General features: G+C 37.5%; 1 protein-coding gene across 1 annotated transcript; it reads left to right on the top strand.

Annotated features, from left to right (window-relative positions):
- On the top strand, positions 1-19,138 carry LOC122997348. Its single transcript, XM_044373435.1, has 35 exons — positions 1-316; positions 2,492-2,618; positions 2,734-2,888; positions 2,976-3,099; positions 3,263-3,336; positions 3,482-3,631; positions 3,736-3,868; positions 4,641-4,708; positions 4,791-4,881; positions 5,314-5,345; positions 5,434-5,470; positions 5,561-5,634; positions 5,739-5,861; positions 6,191-6,319; positions 6,417-6,633; positions 6,729-6,872; positions 7,342-7,443; positions 7,680-7,742; positions 8,141-8,272; positions 9,444-9,538; positions 12,270-12,405; positions 12,514-12,638; positions 12,735-12,867; positions 13,082-13,149; positions 13,237-13,303; positions 13,769-13,833; positions 13,925-14,015; positions 14,306-14,364; positions 14,539-14,658; positions 14,775-14,903; positions 15,008-15,212; positions 16,505-16,654; positions 18,022-18,123; positions 18,395-18,457; positions 19,082-19,138. Exons 1-35 carry the CDS (start codon positions 207-209, stop codon positions 19,136-19,138), a joined length of 3,750 nt encoding a protein of 1,249 aa, XP_044229370.1. The 5' UTR covers positions 1-206.
- Positions 19,139-21,040: the final 1,902 nt, after the last annotated feature.

Below are 21,040 nucleotides of genomic sequence, written 5' to 3'. Positions count from 1 at the left end.
ACCATATTTCGGACGTCATTTGAGAGCGCCACCACTCTGGAGCATGACGTTTTACCGAGAAAACGAAACTTACGGAGGGGCACGGCTGATTCGAAAGTCTTCAGACAGTCCAGATGAAAGCGGAAAAGATGCACCACATTGAGATTTGCACTTTGTTTTCTCATTTTTATATGATTTGAGTCGGCATTCCGGCCGCTGTGTAGTTCATGATGGAACCGGGAAACTACGTAGCTAAACTAAACGAGTATGCACAGAGGACGCGGTCGCAGCTGAAATATGAGGACGTCGGATCTGTTGGCCCTGATCACATTAAAACGTGAGTTTACAACATTTTCTGGGGGGTCCTAAGACCTGCAAAGTCATGCGTGATCAAAGGATTTGAACATATTTGGGAGTTTTAACAACATAGCTTGTTGAATGGGACGGTGGGGTATTTCCATGGATGTCAATCCGGAATCTTTCCATTTTAGATGCAATCATAAACGCACTTTGAATCTTAAAGCTCCCGTGTGGATATTGGAAAAGTAAGATGGATAGTGTGTAGAAAAATAAGAAAATGTGTGTATTCAGCATGTTCCTTCAGTTCATTCAGTATCTCCAGGAATGTTTACTTTCGCAGTGATGTTTCCACCCAGCAATGCAATTTGTCACCACATTTAAACCACACATGCATTTCTTTTAATATTAAGTTAACATTGTAGACCTGAAATAATTTGTTGAGATATTCAGGGTACGATTTCCCCCCTCTGGTCTATATGTCCCTGCCTCTGCTGAATTATTTTTATCAAATAAAAATCAAATAAAGTATCCCCCTCATAGTGATTCATGCTGCTTCACCCATAGACTATATAACATATCTAAAATAAAAAATAGGCTATTTAAGAAAAAAATCTAAGTAAAGTGCTGCAGCGTGAGAGTTGTCATTAGGGAAAACAACAATAAAATCAGGAATGGACATTCACTGTCAGATCTCGCGTGACGGTAGAGATGACATGACGTCTAGGCTACGTAATGGCGCAGTAAATGGACCAGGGAGGTTTCCTCCTTTCCTGCTTCCCTACCTGCAGAGATGTGGGTAAAAGATGGGCGACACACTGTGGATGACCCCTCCCCAGGAAAGGAGAAAAAGAAGGCTGAAGTCCGTCATCAAAACAAACTGTTTTCTTACTCTGACAAATAGGCGTATGCTGTAGCCCAGTGGTTCTCAAAGTGGGGTTCTGGGATCCTCAGGGGTCCTTGGGAGGGATCCAAGGACTCCCCAGCAAAAAGATGAATAATATATTTTTCCTATAAATCCATCCATATCCATGTAATAAAACATCTAAAAGCAAAAATCATATCAGATGGGGGACCATGGGACAAAATCTGAAAAAATCTTTAAAAAGTGAGCTACTGTTGTAGCCTATTTATTTTTATGTTGACAGCAAGCTGTGCTATTGCATGCTGTGATTATTTTCTACTAACTATTGAAGTTTGCAGCGTGCTTTACATAAAGCTGAATTAAACAGTGACTTGCAAGACTGACATGAAGTGTATATTTGCACATCTGGCTGAGTATCCACAGTACTGAAAGGAGTGTTGGCAGATTTAACCTCACCCTGGAGATATTATTGTTTCCTGCATATGGTGTGGGGAAAAAACAGTAGAAAAATACAGAGGAATATGGCACAAACTTGTTCCATCAATGAAAAAAGTAGGAACGCCTGCACACTTACTCCAAGCCACAAAATTTAATCAGATAGGACAATGTTTTGATCCTACTCGGATCTTTGAATGCTGTTTTTAATAGCCTTGCACGTACATGATGTGCATATTTACTCTCATTCCACTCATAAACTTGTCCCATGTCACAGCTGCAGTGCCCTGCTTTGACTCATAGGACAAAACTTACACTCAAGGAAACCTTTCTGGGACTGTTTTCATGAGGAAAGTTGGAATTCAACTATAGCTCAGTCACAGTGAAGGAATGGTGATAGCATTCACCATCAGTGTCTGTTGGTATTTGTAAGCATAAAGAGGCAGGTGTATACCCTCCATTGCAGCTATTATAGGACAGTAAACAATTTTTCAAGTCTGTCTTAAAACTACAGTCAGGAGCCCAAATGAAAATTGAAACAGGTTTTTCTTGTCATAATCATTCCTCCTGGTCATACTGGCTATTAGAAGATCCCCTTCAAATATACTTTAATGTAAGTCACTTACATTGTAAGTGCATTAAGAAGGGATCTTCTAATAGCCAGTATGACCAGGAGGAATAATTACAATGGTGATATGGACACGTGACTAATGTTTTAAGACAGACTTGAAAAACCTTGAAGAACCTATCCTTTAAAATACCAATTAGAAAGGCATATGCTCCAGGTAGTATAGAACTTTAATAGCACTGTAACAGCTTCCAGATATGGTATAAGTGTACTCAGTATCAACGTAACACCACTTTAGAAATGGTTTTAAGTATTGTCTGTCTTGTTTGATTGTAATTTCTTCTTAGATTTACCCTAAGAGCAGTCCTGAATGGTAAGGCGTATCCTGATGGTGTGGGGAAGAACAAGAAGGAAGCCAAACAAAATGCAGCAAAAAATGCTCTAAAAGGCTTGTTGGAGGAACCGGTTGACTCTGTAAGATTATTTTACCGCTTTCTTGACTTACTGCCCGTGTGAATTTTTGTATTAAAATCCCAATTTATGACATACTGTATGTCTTCTTTATGTGTATTTGTTGTTATCTTGACAGACAGAAACTGCAGCAGAAGTGTCTGCAGCACCAGTTCATCAGGCAAGTGTCACTAACATCAACTATATATGTTGGCTCAATGAATATGGCCACAAAAAAAGGGTGCCGATAAAGGCTGTGGAGTCAACAAGACTTGGACCTACTAATGCCACACAGTAAGTCTTAACAGTGCATCCAAATGTATGTGTAGCTGTTAAGTCACCATTGGAAAATACTTTAAATAAAAGTTTTTATGGTTTTAGATGTTGTAGGTTCATGGTTGACGATAAGGAGTACCCAGCTGCCTATGGGAAGACAAAGAGGGAAGCTAAGGAGGAAGCAGCCAAGCTTGTATATCATGAGATATGTGGTAGTAAAACTACAGAGGTGAGTAGTAATACACACTATTTTATCTCTGATTAAAGGCCAACAAATTAGCAGAAATTCATGGAAGGCATTGAAATGCTTCTACTTGTTTGTAATAATATTTACCCACAGGCCACACTCCAATCAGTTCATTGTTATAAAATCATATTTCTTTGTTTTCAAGACTGGAGATGAGAAATCAAGCAGCACAACAAGTAATCAAAAGGAGGATCTGAATCAAAATGTGTCTGAGATCTGGTGAGCACAAGTGCATTGGCAACGTGTTGTTTCATTTTGGATTCTTCATCACTGTCATAACATTGCATAAAGTAACATTTTGTTTTTGCACCGCTTGGTTATTAAAAGGTTTTAATTAGTATCTGTTTTGTCTTTGGTATTACAGTGATAAGACAAAGAACTTGAGCGTGAAGACTGAAGACAAAAGCTTTTTAGGAACAAATTTCATTGGAATCGTCAACCACTACTGTCAGAAAACAGCTCGCTCCCAGGCATTCATTGAAGAGAAGAGATGTGGCCCCCCTCATAACCCTCAGTGAGTATGACCAAACCTCTGTGACCTGAATAGACACTGCATGATAGATATGAGAGGGAAAACTTAACACTAATGATTTAAAATATTTCTTCCTGCCTACACAGATTTTTCTACAAGTTGGTGATCAATGACAAGGACTACCCTGTGGGTGAGGGTAAGAGTATCAAGGATGCCAAACAAAAAGCAGCTCAGCTGGCCTGGTCTGCTCTTCAAGAACAGTCAGACTGGGACAGCAAGGTATTCAATATTTTCTGTTGTTTTAATATAGTAAAATATGGTTTTTAATATGCCACATAGAGGTTGTTAAGAGGTTCTTGGCATATTTTTTCTGAGGTTTTTACTTAATCGTCAGTTTTACGGCTCTAGGAAGTCACCACTGCTCACCTTCTTTTAAAATCCTCACTAAGTCTGGTAAGAGTCTAAGAGTGTTTTTGTTGGGGTTTTTTTTGTTTTTCTTTTTGGGGGAACCAACATGTCAAATCAAAATGGTGTTACAATTTGTGTCACATATATCAGCATGATTGTTGAGATTTGGAAAAGGGTCAACACTTAAAGCTGTGCTGCAGGTTTTCAACAAGTCCTCAGTATAACCATATAAACCACTTATTTCAAAGTTAGAACAAAGGTGAGCATTACCATTGTGTATCACACTTACCATAATTGCGTTCACCTTCTTTTTGCTTTCAAATAAGTGGATTAGATAATTGAGTTAAACTTGACTTGTATAAACCTGTCTGGTGGTATTTGTGATTGCAACTGTATGCTATATGTAGCAGTGTCGTCATATCTTGTCTCTATTCAATATAATGGGAAACTAAAAACTTACCATATGTGATGCAAAAATAAGACAGAGGTTACTGAAAAAAACATATTTTTCTTCACACACATCATCACACATTAATTATACTACTGACTATCCGACAGTGCTGTTGCATCCCATACCAGAGAACACCTGTTACTACAAAACACTGTACTGTGTAACAGCCAAACACTTGCTTTGTGCCTTCAGATATCCTTCTGGTCAGCTGTGTCTGATGATGGTGCACCAGCCAGAGTGTCCACACCACCAAGCATACTGTAAGTCACTGACTGAGGAATGCAACAGATGGCTTAGGTTAATATTTAGAATACACTGATGTCTCTCATTGTATTTCTGAAGGGAGTCCCTTGATGCAAAATCAAACAGCATGACAACAACTACAGATGACTCTGTTGTTTTCACCAATACATCAATCCCTCCCAAGGTTCAGGTTTGTTATTTCCTGTTCAATCCTTAATTCCTCTTACATGGTTATGGCTGATGAATTTGTTATTCACAGTTTTTTACAAGAGCTATATTAAGTTGCACGTGGAGAGAGCAAACTAGAGAGCAAGAGTGTTGCTTATTCCAGCTTCTCTTAATCAAAGTACATGTTCTTGTGCAATGCTTTCTTCTTTCTTCTTGGTTTTGGTGTCTCTTCATCATCTGTGATGAATTTTGACTATATGTATAAAACTTCTAGAGAAAAAGCCCTTGATCTGTGACTCTGAGGGTCAGACACCAGAACCTGATAATTACTGTTAATGTTTCAGACTATTTATTAAGAAATAAACTTCATTTTTCCTCAAACACATGAACCAATTTGATGTACTAAAGATTGTCCATGATGACCATATTACCCTATTCCCTTTCCCCACTTAAGGATCAAAGTCCTGACCTGAAGCCCAAAAGAAAGTAAGTTATCTACTGTCTACTGTAAACCTACAGTATGTAATATTTCACTTGACGTTATTGCTGATTATCATTTTCCCTGTTTTGTTAGAATTGCAGCAAATTTCCAGAATGCGAACAGAAAGGAGGTATAATAAACTTGTTAAATCATTTGAATTTGTTCAGTGGATTTTTGTTTAATATTTCAATTTCTATATCATGACTTTATTTTATTCAAGAACTCTGATTTCAAAGAAAAGAATAAAGAAAGTAGTCCCATTAAGAAAACATCAACCCAGTCAAACTTGTCAAGGTATGTAAAGTTAAGACATTCAAGTATAATGTTAGAATGTTTTTGACACTTGTGACATTTTTATACTTTCAACTTTTTGTTTCAACAATACCTGTTTTTCTCAGCAGGTTTACATTAGAGTTTGACTCCATAGAGCGCGTTGGCAAAGGAGCCTTTGGTCGTGTTTTCAAGGCAAAACAAAAACTTCTGGACAAGTATTATGCTGTAAAGATTGTTCGCTGTAAAGAGTAAGTCACGCATTCTATGATGTTTCATATGAATTTAAACAGTCACAAATGCAGACTGTGGAAAAAAAGTTATTGCTGCTATGCTAGTCAGGCCTTCCAGTACAGCACATAAGCAGTTTACAATGATAGTGGTGGCAGCTTGACAGGCCTGCTGTGCATAGTTTTGTCTCTGGGAGGGTGGTTGATCTGTATAGTTTATGTTCTCTTTTTTTGCTACGCACATGCAATAAATGATGAACACATTTGATCACATAAAAGTTACAGCTGCAGTGAAAAATAAGTTGAAAGTTTTGTTAACTGAGCCATTTTCTTATACTCCTTTTGATTAGAAAAGCTCTACGAGAGGTGGGGGCATTGTCAGACCTCCATCACTGTAACATTGTTAGATACTACACATGTTGGATGGAAGATTCAGCATACCAGTGGGACAGTACAGCTGACAGTTGCAGCAGTTCCCTGTAAGTCCCATCCACTTATTAAGGTCTTCCTCTACAGTGCTTATTAACTATACTGGAGGTACATCATGTCTTAATTTGTCTTTTCTTACTTTCCTAGGTCCACTGATAATTCATCTTCAAAGTTCCTCTATATTCAGATGGAGTTGTGTGACACCAAAACACTCAGAGTGTGGATAGATGAGAAGAATACACAGAATGTGAAGAAATCTCTGCGAGACTCCAAGAGAAGAGAAGACAGTCTAACTATTGCACTGCAGATAGTCAGTGGAGTTGAGTACATTCACTCCAAAATGCTCATCCACAGAGACCTGAAGGTGAGACGAAGTAGACAAGATTATAATTTATCACTGCACATCTGTCATGGAGTTACATATTACATTGTTACATTATGTTTCTTTCCTCTGGTTAGCCTGCCAACATCATGTTTGGGCGGGATGGAGAAGTGAAGATTGGAGATTTTGGTCTGGTCACTGATGAGAATGACGACGATGCTGAAAACCTGCTGGAAAGAACAGTGTACAAAGGAACCCCATCGTACATGGCTCCTGAGCAGGTTAGATTGTCTAAACTGACGTTAACCTTAAGCTTCTTCTGTATTATCTAACATTGGTTAGTAAGGGGAGACATTTAAGGTAGCCTGTGGAGATTTTGAGCACTTGTGGTGCTGCAAGGCACTGTTTGATAAGCTGGTTCTACCTCATTCTTCTTGACCAGCAGAGGTAGTATGTAACACTTGCGTGCACAGGAGGTTGAAACTTTGAATCAAAAAAATCATACTTGCCTTTACAGTATTTGTGTCTGATAGGAACATGCTTTTTGCAGGTTTCACAGTACTTAAAAAGGGTTTTGCAGGAAATGCACTGAACATGTTTGTAAGCCTTTAATTGCATTTGCATTTTGATGAAAAACATTCATTGTAAAAAAAAAAAAAAATACCTGTGTGCTACAAAAACTCCACAGCATACCTTCAACCATTTGAAGTGCCTTTTGTTGATACTGTGTTTGTTTTTGTTTTATTATAGAGGAACAGGAGCACTTACGACCGAAAAGTGGACATATTTGCTTTGGGTCTGATATATTTTGAACTCATTTGGAACATCTCTACTGGCCATGAAAGGAAAGTGGTGAGTTTTTCAAAGACACAACCAAAATCCTGATGAAAATGTCAATAACTTGCTATTTTTTGTCATTGTTTTGAGTTTGTGTTAAAGGTAGGTACAATACAAGACATTCAATCAAATACCAGATGCAATTTGAGTGTTTACATTGTTAAATGTTATTTATTAAATTGCAAATTTCAACAGTTTTTGTCAGGATAATTACATGTTTTTCCTCCCTTTTACCATTGCATAAATAACAGCTCTGGGACGATGCTAGAGGCCAGAAACTTCCACCAGGGTTTTCACACAATTTTGCCCAAGAGGTACATCAACATTCTTTCAATTTACTTGCAACATGAAACAGTATTTCCCATAGGGTGGCAGTCACTTGTAATAGTCCCCAGCAGGGAAGTACTAAGACTGAGGTACAGGGTGTTTGCATTGTTACAACAACCGTCCATCTGTGGAGGCTCAAACAACAAAGAGCCAAAACAGGACCGTTGATGTATGTATGTAAATAATTAAAATTTCAAGCAGGACAGTTGTAAGTTTTTGGGGAAACTGGTCATCTCAGTTTCTAAAGATTTGCCCTGTTTCGATGCCTGTCCAAATGCACAAAAGGGGGAAATACTGTAGATTGGAGCTCTATAAATAGCATCAGCATTTATTGATATTACAGAGATCTCAAGCAGATTTTCTTGTTGTTATTGTTGTTTTGCAGAGCCAAATCATAAAGTCAATGCTGTGTGTGAAGCCAGAAGACCGACCTGAAGCAAGTAAACTCAAGACAGAGCTTGAAGAGTACGCTCATGCACTTTACACACTAAAAAATATGCACAGATACAGCAATTCTGTCTGATTATTACGAGGTAATGTTCAAACAAAAGGAAAAAAGACATTTGTTCAGTGAACCTGGATGTTTTGAATGCTAATAGAACTGTCTCTTTCAATAACTGTCTTTCATGATCTGATGTGACATATTTAATCATGAGTATGTGGTGCTTGATGGAAAAATCCACATGCACACCACATTTATTTTATAATATGTGAATGAAACATGAAATGAAATTTGTAACATTATTCACTTTTGATAAATAATCATGTCATGGGTTATTACTGTGTCAACAGAAATAATGTATTCTGTCCTGGAAATGGTTACAGATCTTAAACGTGGTGTCATACTTTCAGACTTATCGGTTGTTTCAAAGGAAATTGCTGTAAAACAAACATTTTTCTGAGTGTCAGAAAATGATTTTGGTGAGCAATTAAGTCCAATAAACACTTACCATATTAGTAAATTATTTTTGTGCCATTCATGTGTGCGGGGAGCAGTGTTGCCAGATTGAACGGTTTTCCACCAAACGGGGCTACTTTTTATTTGATTGTACAGGTAAAAATAGTTTTGGGTGGCTTGTGTAAAATCAGTTCAATAAACTCAACACACAGTGACTGAAAACTGATGACTGACAAAACCAGATGATATATCACTTCATTGTAACTAGGCCAAATGTTTGGGGGGGAATTTAAATTTATATTTGGTTATGGCTAGGTCATTTCTCTGATGAAAGCATTGTAAAAGTACATCTGTTCAAAGTGTTGACGTTTAATAAAAATGTGGTCTCTGGTTTTCCAAATTATACATAACAAAGTTTTTTATATACAATGTATCTTTTATATATATTTACTGAAGTGTTTTGGTTCAGTGTTTGTCTGCGTTTATGTGTTAACCTGAAGGACAGGTTCACAATTTTTTAAAACAATGGTCACTTGCTCAAATGAGCATTGAAACAGGTTTTTCTTTCCATGATCATCCTGTTCATACTGACAGAAGATCCCTTCATGATGCACTTACAGTGTACGTGATGGTGACAAAATCCACAGGCCTCCTTCTGTGCAAAAAGTTTATGAAGCCAATGAGCCAATATTAAGCTTCAGCCATCCAAATGAGTCAAATCAAGTAGATATCTTTCAGCATTGCAGTCTTTTTAGTGTCAAAGTCCCTCTTTTTGTTACTACCACTGCAGCTCAACAGGAAAACACTGAGGAACCACAAAGAGGACTTTGATGCTAAAAAGACTGAAATGTGGCAGATTCGACTTGATATGACTAATTCAGACATGTAAGCTTCAGATCATCTTTTAAACGCATTTTTGCACAAAATTGTGTCGGCACACTGGTTTTTGGCCCCCATCACTTACACTGAAAGCACATATTATTATATTATGATATTTATAATGTTATTGACATTATAAATTACAAAGGCAGGAATTAAAGATGTGATGATATGTCTATATGTGAGTTTATGCATAATACATGTTTATCAAGGACACTTAGCCTATGTTTGAAACCAGAAGGTGGTCATTCAAATCCTTGATCTGGCCAATATACAGTACAGTGCCGCTTACAGCAAGTTTTTTGTTTGTTTTTTTTCCTTGTGGTTGTGCAGCTCTGTAGGGGAGAACAGGGTAACATGAGCCATTTTTTACATTTGATGATTTTACTGCAAAACAAAAGTGTATTTGTTTCAAATAATAGTTACTATATATACCTCAGGTTTTTGTGTACCCATGGAAATTAAAAACAAGTTATCTAATTATTATGGTTTTAGAACAATTACCCATCAAAAAAAGTTAGTCCTATGGCACAACTTACCCCAAGGTTGGGGTCTAATGAGCATGGGGCTGGGGTGAATTGAGTGCTCTTGGGGTAATAAGTAAAATTATACGTTTGTGTCCTGTTGTTCGACATGTTACCTTAACATTTTCAGTAAAGATTTAACTGTGTGTCTTTGTTTGTTAGCTACAGAAAGAATGTGTGTGTAAATGTGCTTTTGTTTATACAGATGGGTGACAAATTAAAGGAAAAACTGGTACAGGCCTGAATGCTTGACCCCTACAGTGAGGGGATCCGGTGGCTCTGTTATGCTTTGGGGGGCATTTTGTTGGCATGGTTTGGGTCCACTTGTCCCCTTAGAGGGAAGACTCACTGCAAATCAATACAAAGTTGTTCTGAGTCATCACCTTTATCCTATGATGAAACATTTCTATCCTGATGGGAGTGGTCTCTTCCAGGATGACAATACCCTCATCCATAGGGCACGAGGGGTCACTGAATGGTTTGATGAGTATGAAAATGATGTGAATCATATGCTATGGCCCTCAGTCATCAGATCTAAACCCAACTGAACATCTATGGGAGATTTTGGACTGACGTGTTAGCATTCTCCTCAAAACACCAAATGAGGGAATATCTTTTTCAAGAATGATGTTCATTCCTCCAGTAGAGTTCAGAGACTTGTAGAGTCAATGCCTAGGCGCACTGAAGCTGCTCTGGCAGCACGAGGAAGCCCAACACCTTACTAAGACATTTTATGTTGGCTTTTCCTTTAATTTATCACCCGTCTGTATGTATGGCATGTTTGTGTGTGGCTTAAAATTAACATTAGTCAACAATTAGGTATTTATTCATCAACATTGCAACACTTGTAACAGTGATCAAACATTCACATGAACAGTGTCTCTAGTCTCTAGAATATCAGAAAATAAAGGGGGTGGCTCAATTTACCACATTCTCCCTACTGGAAATAAGTAAGACATTTTAACAAAATGCTCCAAAGAAGAAAATATGAAATATGAATTAAGAAAATATATAGAAAAAACTAATAATTGATATCCAGGACAGTTGATACCTTTCATAATCACGTGTCATGTGGTTTCCGCCCTTGATGTCCATAATGCATACAACATCAAGGATAGTGTGAGCATGACGTTCATGTGGGGAAATCGAAACTTAAGGTGGGAAAAGTGCGCTGAATCGAAAGGGGACGGAGGTTCAGCCGGCCGTGGAGCAGAGGTTAGATGGAAACTGAACAGAGGCGATTGTTGTGAGCGCTGTGCTTTGTTTTGACATTTTTATAAATGTAGTTTTATCTCAAATTCCGACCTCGGCGTCATTAATGATGGACCAGAGAGACTCCGTTGCAAAACTACACGAGATTGCACAGAGAGCACGCTCGGAGCTGAGCTTTGAGGAAGTTAGCTCTGTTGGCCCTGACCATGATAAAACGTAAGTTGAATATGCTTTTGGTACCCCTTATGCTTTGCACATTAACGACACTTATTTCATACGGGGGGTGGTGTGCGGTGGTGAAATATCAAAATATACTATAAACAGGTAAATAGTTTTAGTAACATTTGTGCAGGAGGCCTTGTCAGAGAAAGCCTAAACATGCAACTGTGCTTTTAAGTCGAAACAAATTTAATATAACATAAAAGAACAAAAAGTGTCACTGTAAGACAACAGCTTTTGCTCAGTAGGTCCCTCCACAGGATTTTTTTTACAAATTGTACAAAAAATAATAAGGTGATTCAGGGCCATATTGAAGTCAATAAAGGTTGGGGCCAGGTATTAATGACGAGAAAGTAGCCTACCAGCAACTGTATTAAACACAGCCATAATAACCTGAAACCAGTTATTCCGGTAGTTGCTTAAGGTGGCTCACCACCGGAAAACGTGGTTTGTGCAGTAAATAATACTAGTACAAGTAAATGTAATGGAGGAGAAATATATGATGCAGAAAGAGTGAGTATACTTTTGACAGTATGCACACCCAACAACGTTTAGACATCCATACATTGAAATAATGTCCTCAAAAATGAATGAATCAATTTCTCAGCAATTTCTCTTTTATATCGGGGTGAAGGCCCAAGGTGTTCACAACATTGATGATAAACTGATAAATTAATTACTTGGAGATTAATCTGGCATACTCTTTTTTTTCCTTCTCACAACCTTGAATGTCACCAAGTCAATTTGCCTGTATAACCAAAGGTCTGACAATTCCTCATCAGATTTACTTTCAAAGCAGTCCTGGATGGTAAAGCCTATGACAGCGGTGTGGGGAAGACGAAGAAGGAGGCCAAAAAGAATGCTGCTGAAAATGCTTTGAGATTGTTGGCGGTGGTGCAACAGAATCCAGCTGACTCTGTAAGATTATCATCCCTCTTTGTTAAACTAGAGCATATTGGATTGTCGAAAGTGAAATGCTAATTTATAGTGCAAGTGTCACTGATGATATTATCGTTGGGTTTGAAGTCTACAGACCAAAGGGCTAGAAGGACAAATTTCATTGGAATTGTCGACCACTACTGTCACAAAACAGGCCGAGTCCTTGATTTCATTGAGGTGAAAAGATGCGGTCCACCTCAGAGTCCAACTCAGTAAGTTTAATTGAACCTCTGTAACCTGACACTAAACACTCTATACTAATTCTTGATTTGATATAGAAATTCTGATATTTCTCCCCTCTGACACAGACTGTTCTACAAAGCAGTGATCAACAACAGGGACTACCCTGTGGGTGAGGGTAAGAATGTCAAGGAGGCCAAACAAGATGCAGCTCAGCTGGCCTGGTTTGCTCTTCAAGAACAGTCAGACTGGGACAGCAAGGTATTCAATATTTTGTGGGTTTTTTTAATACCATAAAATATTGTTTTAATATTTCACTTTAGTAGATTGTTACATTGATATTGACTAAACAGTGGTGGCAGCAGATCTCAAGACCAACTACTTTTGCATATCTGTGGTTTAAAATGAAGACTAATCAGAATGTTTTTACAAAAGTGAAATCAACTTCAACTAATTATTATTTTGTTCATTTTAGGTGTCCTTCAGGTCAACTATATCACAAGATAGTGCCTCATCACTGTTGTCATCACCAACAAATACGCTGTAAGCACTTATTGACATTACTAGTTAGTAATTATAGATGGCTGATGCTCATAAAACTGTACTAATATCTCTCTTTGTAATTCCAAGGGAGTCCCGTAACACATCATCACAAAGAATGACAAGGAGTACAAGTGAACTATCAAACCCTGCTCAGGTCTGTTATTTTTGTTATGTTTGTGTTGTGTAGTCGAGGGAAAATAGAACTGTATGTCTTCTTCTGTATTCAGAATAAAAATGTCGTTGTATCAACGTCGCCTGATTTCAATACTGAAATCCACAAGCTGACAGCCTCACTACCAGTGAAGCAGTTTTGCAGCAAATGGCCAGGTGATTGGAGAAGAAAAAACACGGGCATAGTCACCTTCTTTTATTTTAAAAACCACTTATTATTAAACATTCAAGCCAGGCAGTGCTTTTTTTGTTCTTCAGATGTCATATTAATAATAGATTACTGCAGGCTGTAGTGAGTGACAGTGACTCATACTCACAATAGTGGCAGCAGATTCCAAGATCAGCTACTTTTGCTTAAACTGTGGTTGACAATGATGAAAAATTAAAATGGTTCCACTGAGGTGAAGTATCACATTAACAAATTAATTAATTTGTTTGTTCATTTTAGGCATCCTTCAGGTCAGCTGTGTCTGTAGACAGTGCACCAACCATGTTGTCAACACCATCTTCACTGTAAGGCACTTATTAACACAAGCATGAAAGCAGATTGTTTAGCTTTAATACTGAGAAAACTCCACTAATGTCTCTCATTTTACTCTCCAAGGGAGTCTCTTGAAGCATCATTACAAAGTATGGCAATGGGTACAAGTGACTCTGTAATCTTCACAGATTCATCCAACCCTTCCAACGATAAGGTCTGTTATTTTGCACAAAATTCCTCCGTCATGCATTTTGCATACTCTGTATGTGGAGAGATGCAAATTGATGTAAATGCAGTACCTCACTTTACCTATGTGGACAGCCACACTTAAAAAGTATTTACTTCTTGGCTTTGTACACCTTGCACATGCTACTTAAAGAGCATACATCCACCATTATATAGTTATCTAATGGACAATTAGCCATTGAAATTCAATTATTTTTATTAATTAAATTGGAGTTCATTCAGTCTTTTAAATCCATGTCATGTCTTTCATTCTCTCAGGATGCTGTCAAAAACAGAAATATGGAAAATAGACCAAGTGACACATCGAACCAGTCACGGTATGAAAAACATTACCATAAAACATTTAATTGCAATATTAGCATTTGTTCTTATACTGCTGTGGTCTTTATTTTGTGCCTTATATCTTACAATAATTGGATTTACAATCGAGAAGACATTTCTCGGTTGTTTTTTTTACCTTTTTGCCTAAACAATTGTGTTCATCTGAACAGGTTTACTTCAGACTTTGATTCCATAGAGAATCTTGCTAAAGGAGGCTTTGGTCGTGTTTACAAAGCAAGAGAAAAACTGGTGGACAAGTATTATGCCATAAAGATTGTCCGCAGTAAAGAGTAAGTCAAGTATGCAAAGTTTTCAATGTATATTGTAGCATTCTTGTGCAAGTAATGCACCAATAAGAGAATAAGTTTTATTAACCAAGACATTTTTTTGCAATCCTTTTGATCAGAAAAGCTCTAAGAGAAGTGAGGGCACTATCAGAACTCCTTCACTTTAATATTGTTCGATACTACAATTGTTGGATGGAGGATTCAGAATACCAATGGGACAGTACAGCTGACAGTGACAGCACTTCCCAGTAAGTCCCATCCACTTAGTAATGTGTTTACTACATTTATTTACTAAATACAAAGTTATGTCATTTAAGGTATGTCAAAATTTGTTATTTTCTTACTTTTCTAGGTCTACCAGTAATTCATCATCACAGTACCTCTACATTAAGATGGAGTTGTGTGACACCAAAACACTTAAAGATTGGATAAATGAGAAGAATAAGGAAACTCTGCAAGACTCCAAGAGAAGAGAAGAAAGTCTACCCATTGCTCAGCAAATAGTCAGTGGAGTCGAGTGCGTTCACTCTAAGAAGCTCATCCACAGAGACCTTAAGGTGAGACCCAAGACTACAGGCTGAGAGACAGCTCATTCAGTGGACAAGGCTAGTTCACACTGTTACAGAGTACTGGCCCTACATTTTGCAATGTAATAAATAAGGTCTGTCAGGTGTTTTTTTTACTAATAAACCCACCTAGGCATTCTGTACTTATTCTTTTCTACAGATCCTTGTGACATAAGTTTATAATATGTTGGATTTAAGAAAATAAAAATAAATCAAGGCACCTGATCCCCAATATGTACACAAAGGTACTGAATCCTCAAAAGCAATAATCAAAAACATTAACAGGAGAGATTAAATTATGCAATCATGCACAGATACTCCATGCAGACACTCTTTCTCAGTGTGTAAACTGGCAAAAGTTATACAACCAAACCCAGGTAGTCTAGGGGTTAGGGGCTGACCATGAACAGAAACATTCTTGATTCACGTCCAGTCGGGGACCCTTGTTGAATGTCATTCCCTGCCTTTCCCTTCTTTCATCTCCTGTCATATTTACTTTCATTATCTAATAACAGCAGGAAATGTGGTCCTATTCAACAGGCAGGGGTTTACGCATCTTGATAGTCCTACAAAGGGGCGTCATGCCCACTCAAGCTCCAGGTTAAGATGCAGAGTAATATCTTGTCATCATCAAAAAAAAAAAAGACAGAAAGCCCCAGTCTTGTCCTCAGTCAGGAGATTGATAGTGCAAGACCCAGGAAGTGAACTTGGATGTTCATAAATGTACATTTGTACTAAATGAGCATCACATAACAGAACAGGTGATGAAATAGCCTGCCAGGATATGTTATTAATGAATGCATCAGTTTATATTTTGCAATGTAGGTATTTATGTCAAATAGTTGGCCTTATATATGTGCAAATAAGTGCCTCAAATCATGTATATGATCAGGAAAAAATAATTATATATGCTATACTTGTCCATTAACTCTGTTTTGACTCTTCTATAGCACTTTTAGGTGCTTCTTAAAATCCACAAGGGGATATACAGTATTAAGCACATTTCTAGGTCAATATTTTTAATCAAGGGCTACTGAAATATCTTAACCTGATTTACAGCTTTAAAAATTCTTTATTTATCTTATATTGACACTTTATACAGCCCCTCAGTTCAGCCTCTGTCTGACAACGCAAACAACACATGGAAAAACCTTAGCAACAAAGGCTAGGGAATGGCAAGCTGTTTATGAGCATGCGCGACGATAAAAATAACAGAAAATCACAAAAAACATAATATATCCCCTTTAATGTTTTATTTGCTGTTTTTGCTTTTCAATGTTTAGCCTGCCAACATCATGTTTGGACAAGGTGGAGAAGTGAAGATTGGGGACTTTGGACTGGTCACTACTGAGGATGATGATGATGATGATGACAACAACCGGACAGAGAGAACAGGCAAAACAGGAACCAAATCTTACATGGCTCCTGAACAAGTAAGATGATCTTTGTTGACATTAAAGGTGTCCTGTGGAATTTTCGTACATTACATGTTTCTCACCAAAACACAAACAAGCATTCAGTGCGTTTGCATGTGCTTAAGTAATCTAATTATAGTCACCTTTCTCCTATAAGCTGATTTCCTGAGCTAGATTTCTCGTGGAAAATGCCTATTTCTTGGCCATGTGTACAGGTAACTTGGTTTCTAATCAGCTTTTTACAAGTACACATGTACATGAAAAAGACTGCAGACAGAGAAGGTGACAGAGCAGGAGGATGAAAGGAGAGATTATTTCACTGACTATGAAATTAAACACAAAGTAGCCTGTGGAAGTCTAAATAAATTGACTCCCACCACTGAACATTTGACTGTTTGATAAAGTGAGACATTTGTGTTGTAATGGAGAGCCTGTCTGCCTGTCACCTCTCACACTCAAAAGACAAAGCCAAAAAAAAGAAAGAAAAAGAAGCAGCGTCTTCTATCACTAATACAGTTAAAACAAGTAAGCCATTCCAAAATAAGGTTGGGGGGAGGGGAGAAGTCTGATTGATAACCTGCTGTATGTATACCTGGATATAACTTTACTACCGTGCATGTAAACATGTTCTCCAATTGACCATCAGGTTTGTCTGAATAACCTGGTTGCTTAAGTGCATGAAAACGTGCTGATTGAGGTCTAACTGTTGTGTTCATCTGCTCCATTAGAGAACATAACTGTAACAAAGGCAATGTTTAAAAATTTTTAAATTGTGCATTGTCTTTTCCTCATTGCCTTTGTTGGCACTCCGTACATTTGTTGGTGTCTTACCACCACTAACTCGATCAGTGGAACAACATGAAACCGAAGGCAGAATGTGAAAAGCACCACCTGTGTGCTTGTGTGCTTACATTATCCCAAAAAAAAACCAAAACAGGACCCACTCATAAAAACATTTCTCCAAACAATTCTCCATAGTCCTCCTAGTGGTCAAAAACTCTACAGGGTAGCTTTAACTTCTGTATTATTGTTTTAAAATGTATGTTCTTTGAATCGGCACAATTAGTCATACTACCTGTATGCCCACCATCCTTATGATGGCTCCCAGTTTTCCAGAAGCCTCCGGAGGTTCACCACCCTGTCCTAACTGCTAACTGATTCCTGATTGATCTTTGCTGCATGTCATTCCCCATCCCTCTCTCGCCTAGTTCCATATCATCCCTCTAATGCTGCTATATAATAAAGGCATAAAATTCCATGAAAACTGGCACACTTCATTTACCCCATAAGCATAACTATTTCATCTAATCTATTACGCTGATTAAGGGGATACATTAGGCTGCTGAAGTCCTTTTTGTTAATACTGTGTTCTTGTTTTATGACAGAGGAGCAAGAAAACGTATGACCGCAAAGTGGACATATTTGCTTTGGGGTTGATATACTTTGAACTCCTCTGGAACCTCTCTACTGGCCATGAAAGAGGAGTGGTGAGTCTTTCATTGTCAAATAACATTATGCTGTATATTTTATTAAACATTTACTGGTGACTTGCCATGACAGTATTAGCATAACACACATGTATAGTCCCATGTCTATTACATACAAATAAAAGAAACTAGTTATTTACCAGTAGGTGATGCATTTTCAGTAGGTATCAAAAGCGTAGAAAGTGTAGATAGCAAATAAGATGACATGTGATTGTTTTTCCCAAGGAAACTAACATGTTATTTTCTCCTTTTATCACTGCATGAATACCAGCTGTTGACCAAAGCCAGAAGTCAGAAGCTCCCTGAAGAATTTTCACAGAAATTTCCCCAAGAGGTATTTTCACATTCTTCTAATACTCTATTCTGATACTATAACTGATTAACTTTGCCACATGAAGCAGTATTTCACAAACACAACATTAGATCGTTTGAGGTACAGGGGTTTGCACAGTTTCAACAATTGTTCATCAAATATCAAGTAGGACAGATGACAATGTTTTAAGAAGGTGGAAATCTCAGTTTCAGAAGCTTCAGAAATGTTGCATGACAGCATTTATTAGTTGTAAAGAGATCTCATTAGCTGGTCTATTTTGATGTTTTTTTGCAGAACCAAATAATTATGTCAATGCTCTGTGAGAAGCCAGAGGACCGACCTGAAGCAAGTACACTAAAGGCAGAGCTGGAAAAGTGGACACAGATATTCAACGCACAAAAAAATATGCCTCAGGAAAATGTGAATGTATGATTATCACAAGGACTTGCGATAAGTTATAGGGGTGTGTGGAAATCTATCTCTTCTGATGTCTGTAATTTAATGAAATTATCTGATATACTGTTATAAATATGATGTAGGAAAATTGTAACCTACTGCACTTACAGCGCTTTAATTTTGGCACTTCAATATACAGACAGGAGATCAAATCATTAATCCTGATGGGCAACCCCAACTCTCCCACAGGGTGCCAGTTTACTTGTGATGGTCATCAACAGGGGTGTCCCAGTATGTGGTGCATAATGCAAAAAGGGACCTAACATTATGTGTTTTATAATCAAGGAATGAAGCCAATAATTGAATCGTCATTTTTTTTTATTAAACAAATGTAACTATGAAGTGCAACTCTAGCTTTGTCATAAATGATCATGTGCTAGGTAATACCTATATCAACAGTTAATGACATTTTATTCTATGGTGGAAATAATTAAATGCATTTGAAGTGATGTCACATTACATCCTTTGCCTTGTACTGTATGGAAAATAAAGCAACAATGATCCGGGGTAAAATGGTCATTCATTTTCAGTCTGTACTGTATATGTACACAACACTGCAGCCCTCTCATGCAGCTGCAATTAGTAAAAGCATTACCTGAGTTCCTGATGCAGGTATTCAATGCCCAGGGATGATAGACATCTGTCATGGCAGTCCTCTGGGTAAAGAGGAACCAAGCAAGCTAATAAGATATGGAGTAGTGGATATGTTTGAATACTTGTCTTTTGCACTGATTCTGAGTCAGTTTTGGAATTCATGGTAGCTCTAATGATCCAAGCTGACTACAGCTGCTGTTCTCTACAAACCTTAAAGAGCCTTTTGGAGCCTACATGGGATGAGTATTTGATATTGTGAAGTTAGATTTTTGGTGGAGCAGACCTCTAATCTTAAATTTAATAAATTGCAATTTACCAGTTCGTGCCAGACCAATTACATGTTGCATGCCAGCGTTAGAGGGGGTACCAGATCTGGGACAATGCCAGAAACCAGACATTTCTCCAACAATTGTGACTTAATTTTTCCCCTAAGAAATACACATAACCACACATGTAACCATGGTTCTCTGAGTGGACAAACATTTTTCTCAACTGAATCAAACTAAAAAAGAATTTAGGAGAAATCATGAATTAAAAAGGTTTATGATTAATTGGATTGACTGGTTGCTAGTTAGTAATAGTGCTCTGACATTTAGATTAGCTGGTACTGTAAATGGTGCCTGTTTGATGGTCCAGTTTATAACTGCTTAGCCTGATTATTTCTGTCACAGAAGCTGTTGGTTGGTCAGAGGGATATGGTAAAAAGTTTCTACATGTATTCGCTCAAAACTTCCTGGAACTTAAATACTGAGTTGAGTGATGGTCTGACTGAGAGGTCACTGAGTCACATGTTGTTTTTTCTAAAGAAAAAAGTTCTTGGAGGTAATTAGTGTAAAATTGAGTCTAACAGTGGGAACACTGACAGCCTGTGATTTACAGTGTAATTTCATTATATGAATCAGGTATCAGTAAAATAGGCTACTTAAACAAAACTTTGGGAAAAAATTGAGTTATTGTTAGGGGCACCACTTTATGATGAGACGCCCTTTATACATATGTTGTAAAAATGTTTTCTAGAAGTAACCCATACCTGTGACATTGTGATTGCTGTTGATTTTTGACATTAATTGGCTCACAGGTATACACTCATGGTCCACTATTAAAATTTATCATTTTAGTTTACATGAGTATTTCCATTTCATGCTACTTTGTATTTCTAGAGGGCAATATTATAGTTTTTTATTCAACTGTATTTGTTTGACAGCTAGTTACTTATCATTGCTGTTTTTTCATACAAAAAATTGAATATCTGCTTTGAAAATATAGTTCATTGAAAAAAAACTCCCTCTTATCAAGTCATTTTAGTTTATTTTATTATTAAAAATGTGAGCTTTAGGACGCAATGGTACACATAAATGTCTTTGCATTGAAGTTTTTGATTAAAGATTACACTGCCAAATTCACCCTACCTAGCAGATAGGGTGAATTAGAGTAATGTTGGACAATTTCGTCAATTGACACTTCAGCAATATATTTTGTTATGAAGCCAATACATTATATCTGCACCGAGGTGTTTTCTAATCATATCAGAAAAGAGAATGCAAATATCACACT

The sequence above is a fragment of the Thunnus albacares genome, chromosome 14, assembly GCF_914725855.1.
Source record: "Thunnus albacares chromosome 14, fThuAlb1.1, whole genome shotgun sequence".
NCBI classification, from domain to species: Eukaryota; Metazoa; Chordata; class Actinopteri; order Scombriformes; family Scombridae; genus Thunnus; species Thunnus albacares.
Note: the sequence above shows the minus strand (reverse complement) of the source record. Positions and strands in the feature narration are given on the sequence as shown.

Bases quoted from the DNA above. Each gene is read 5' to 3' on its own strand.
- LOC122997348 (XM_044373435.1), top strand. From the start codon at position 207: ATGATGGAACCGGGAAACTACGTAGCTAAACTAAACGAGTATGCACAG. The intron at 5,635-5,738 runs GTATGTAAAGTT...TGTTTTTCTCAG, and splicing joins ACCCAGTCAAACTTGTCAAG to CAGGTTTACATTAGAGTTTG. The intron at 12,406-12,513 runs GTAAGATTATCA...TTGGGTTTGAAG, and splicing joins AACAGAATCCAGCTGACTCT to TCTACAGACCAAAGGGCTAG.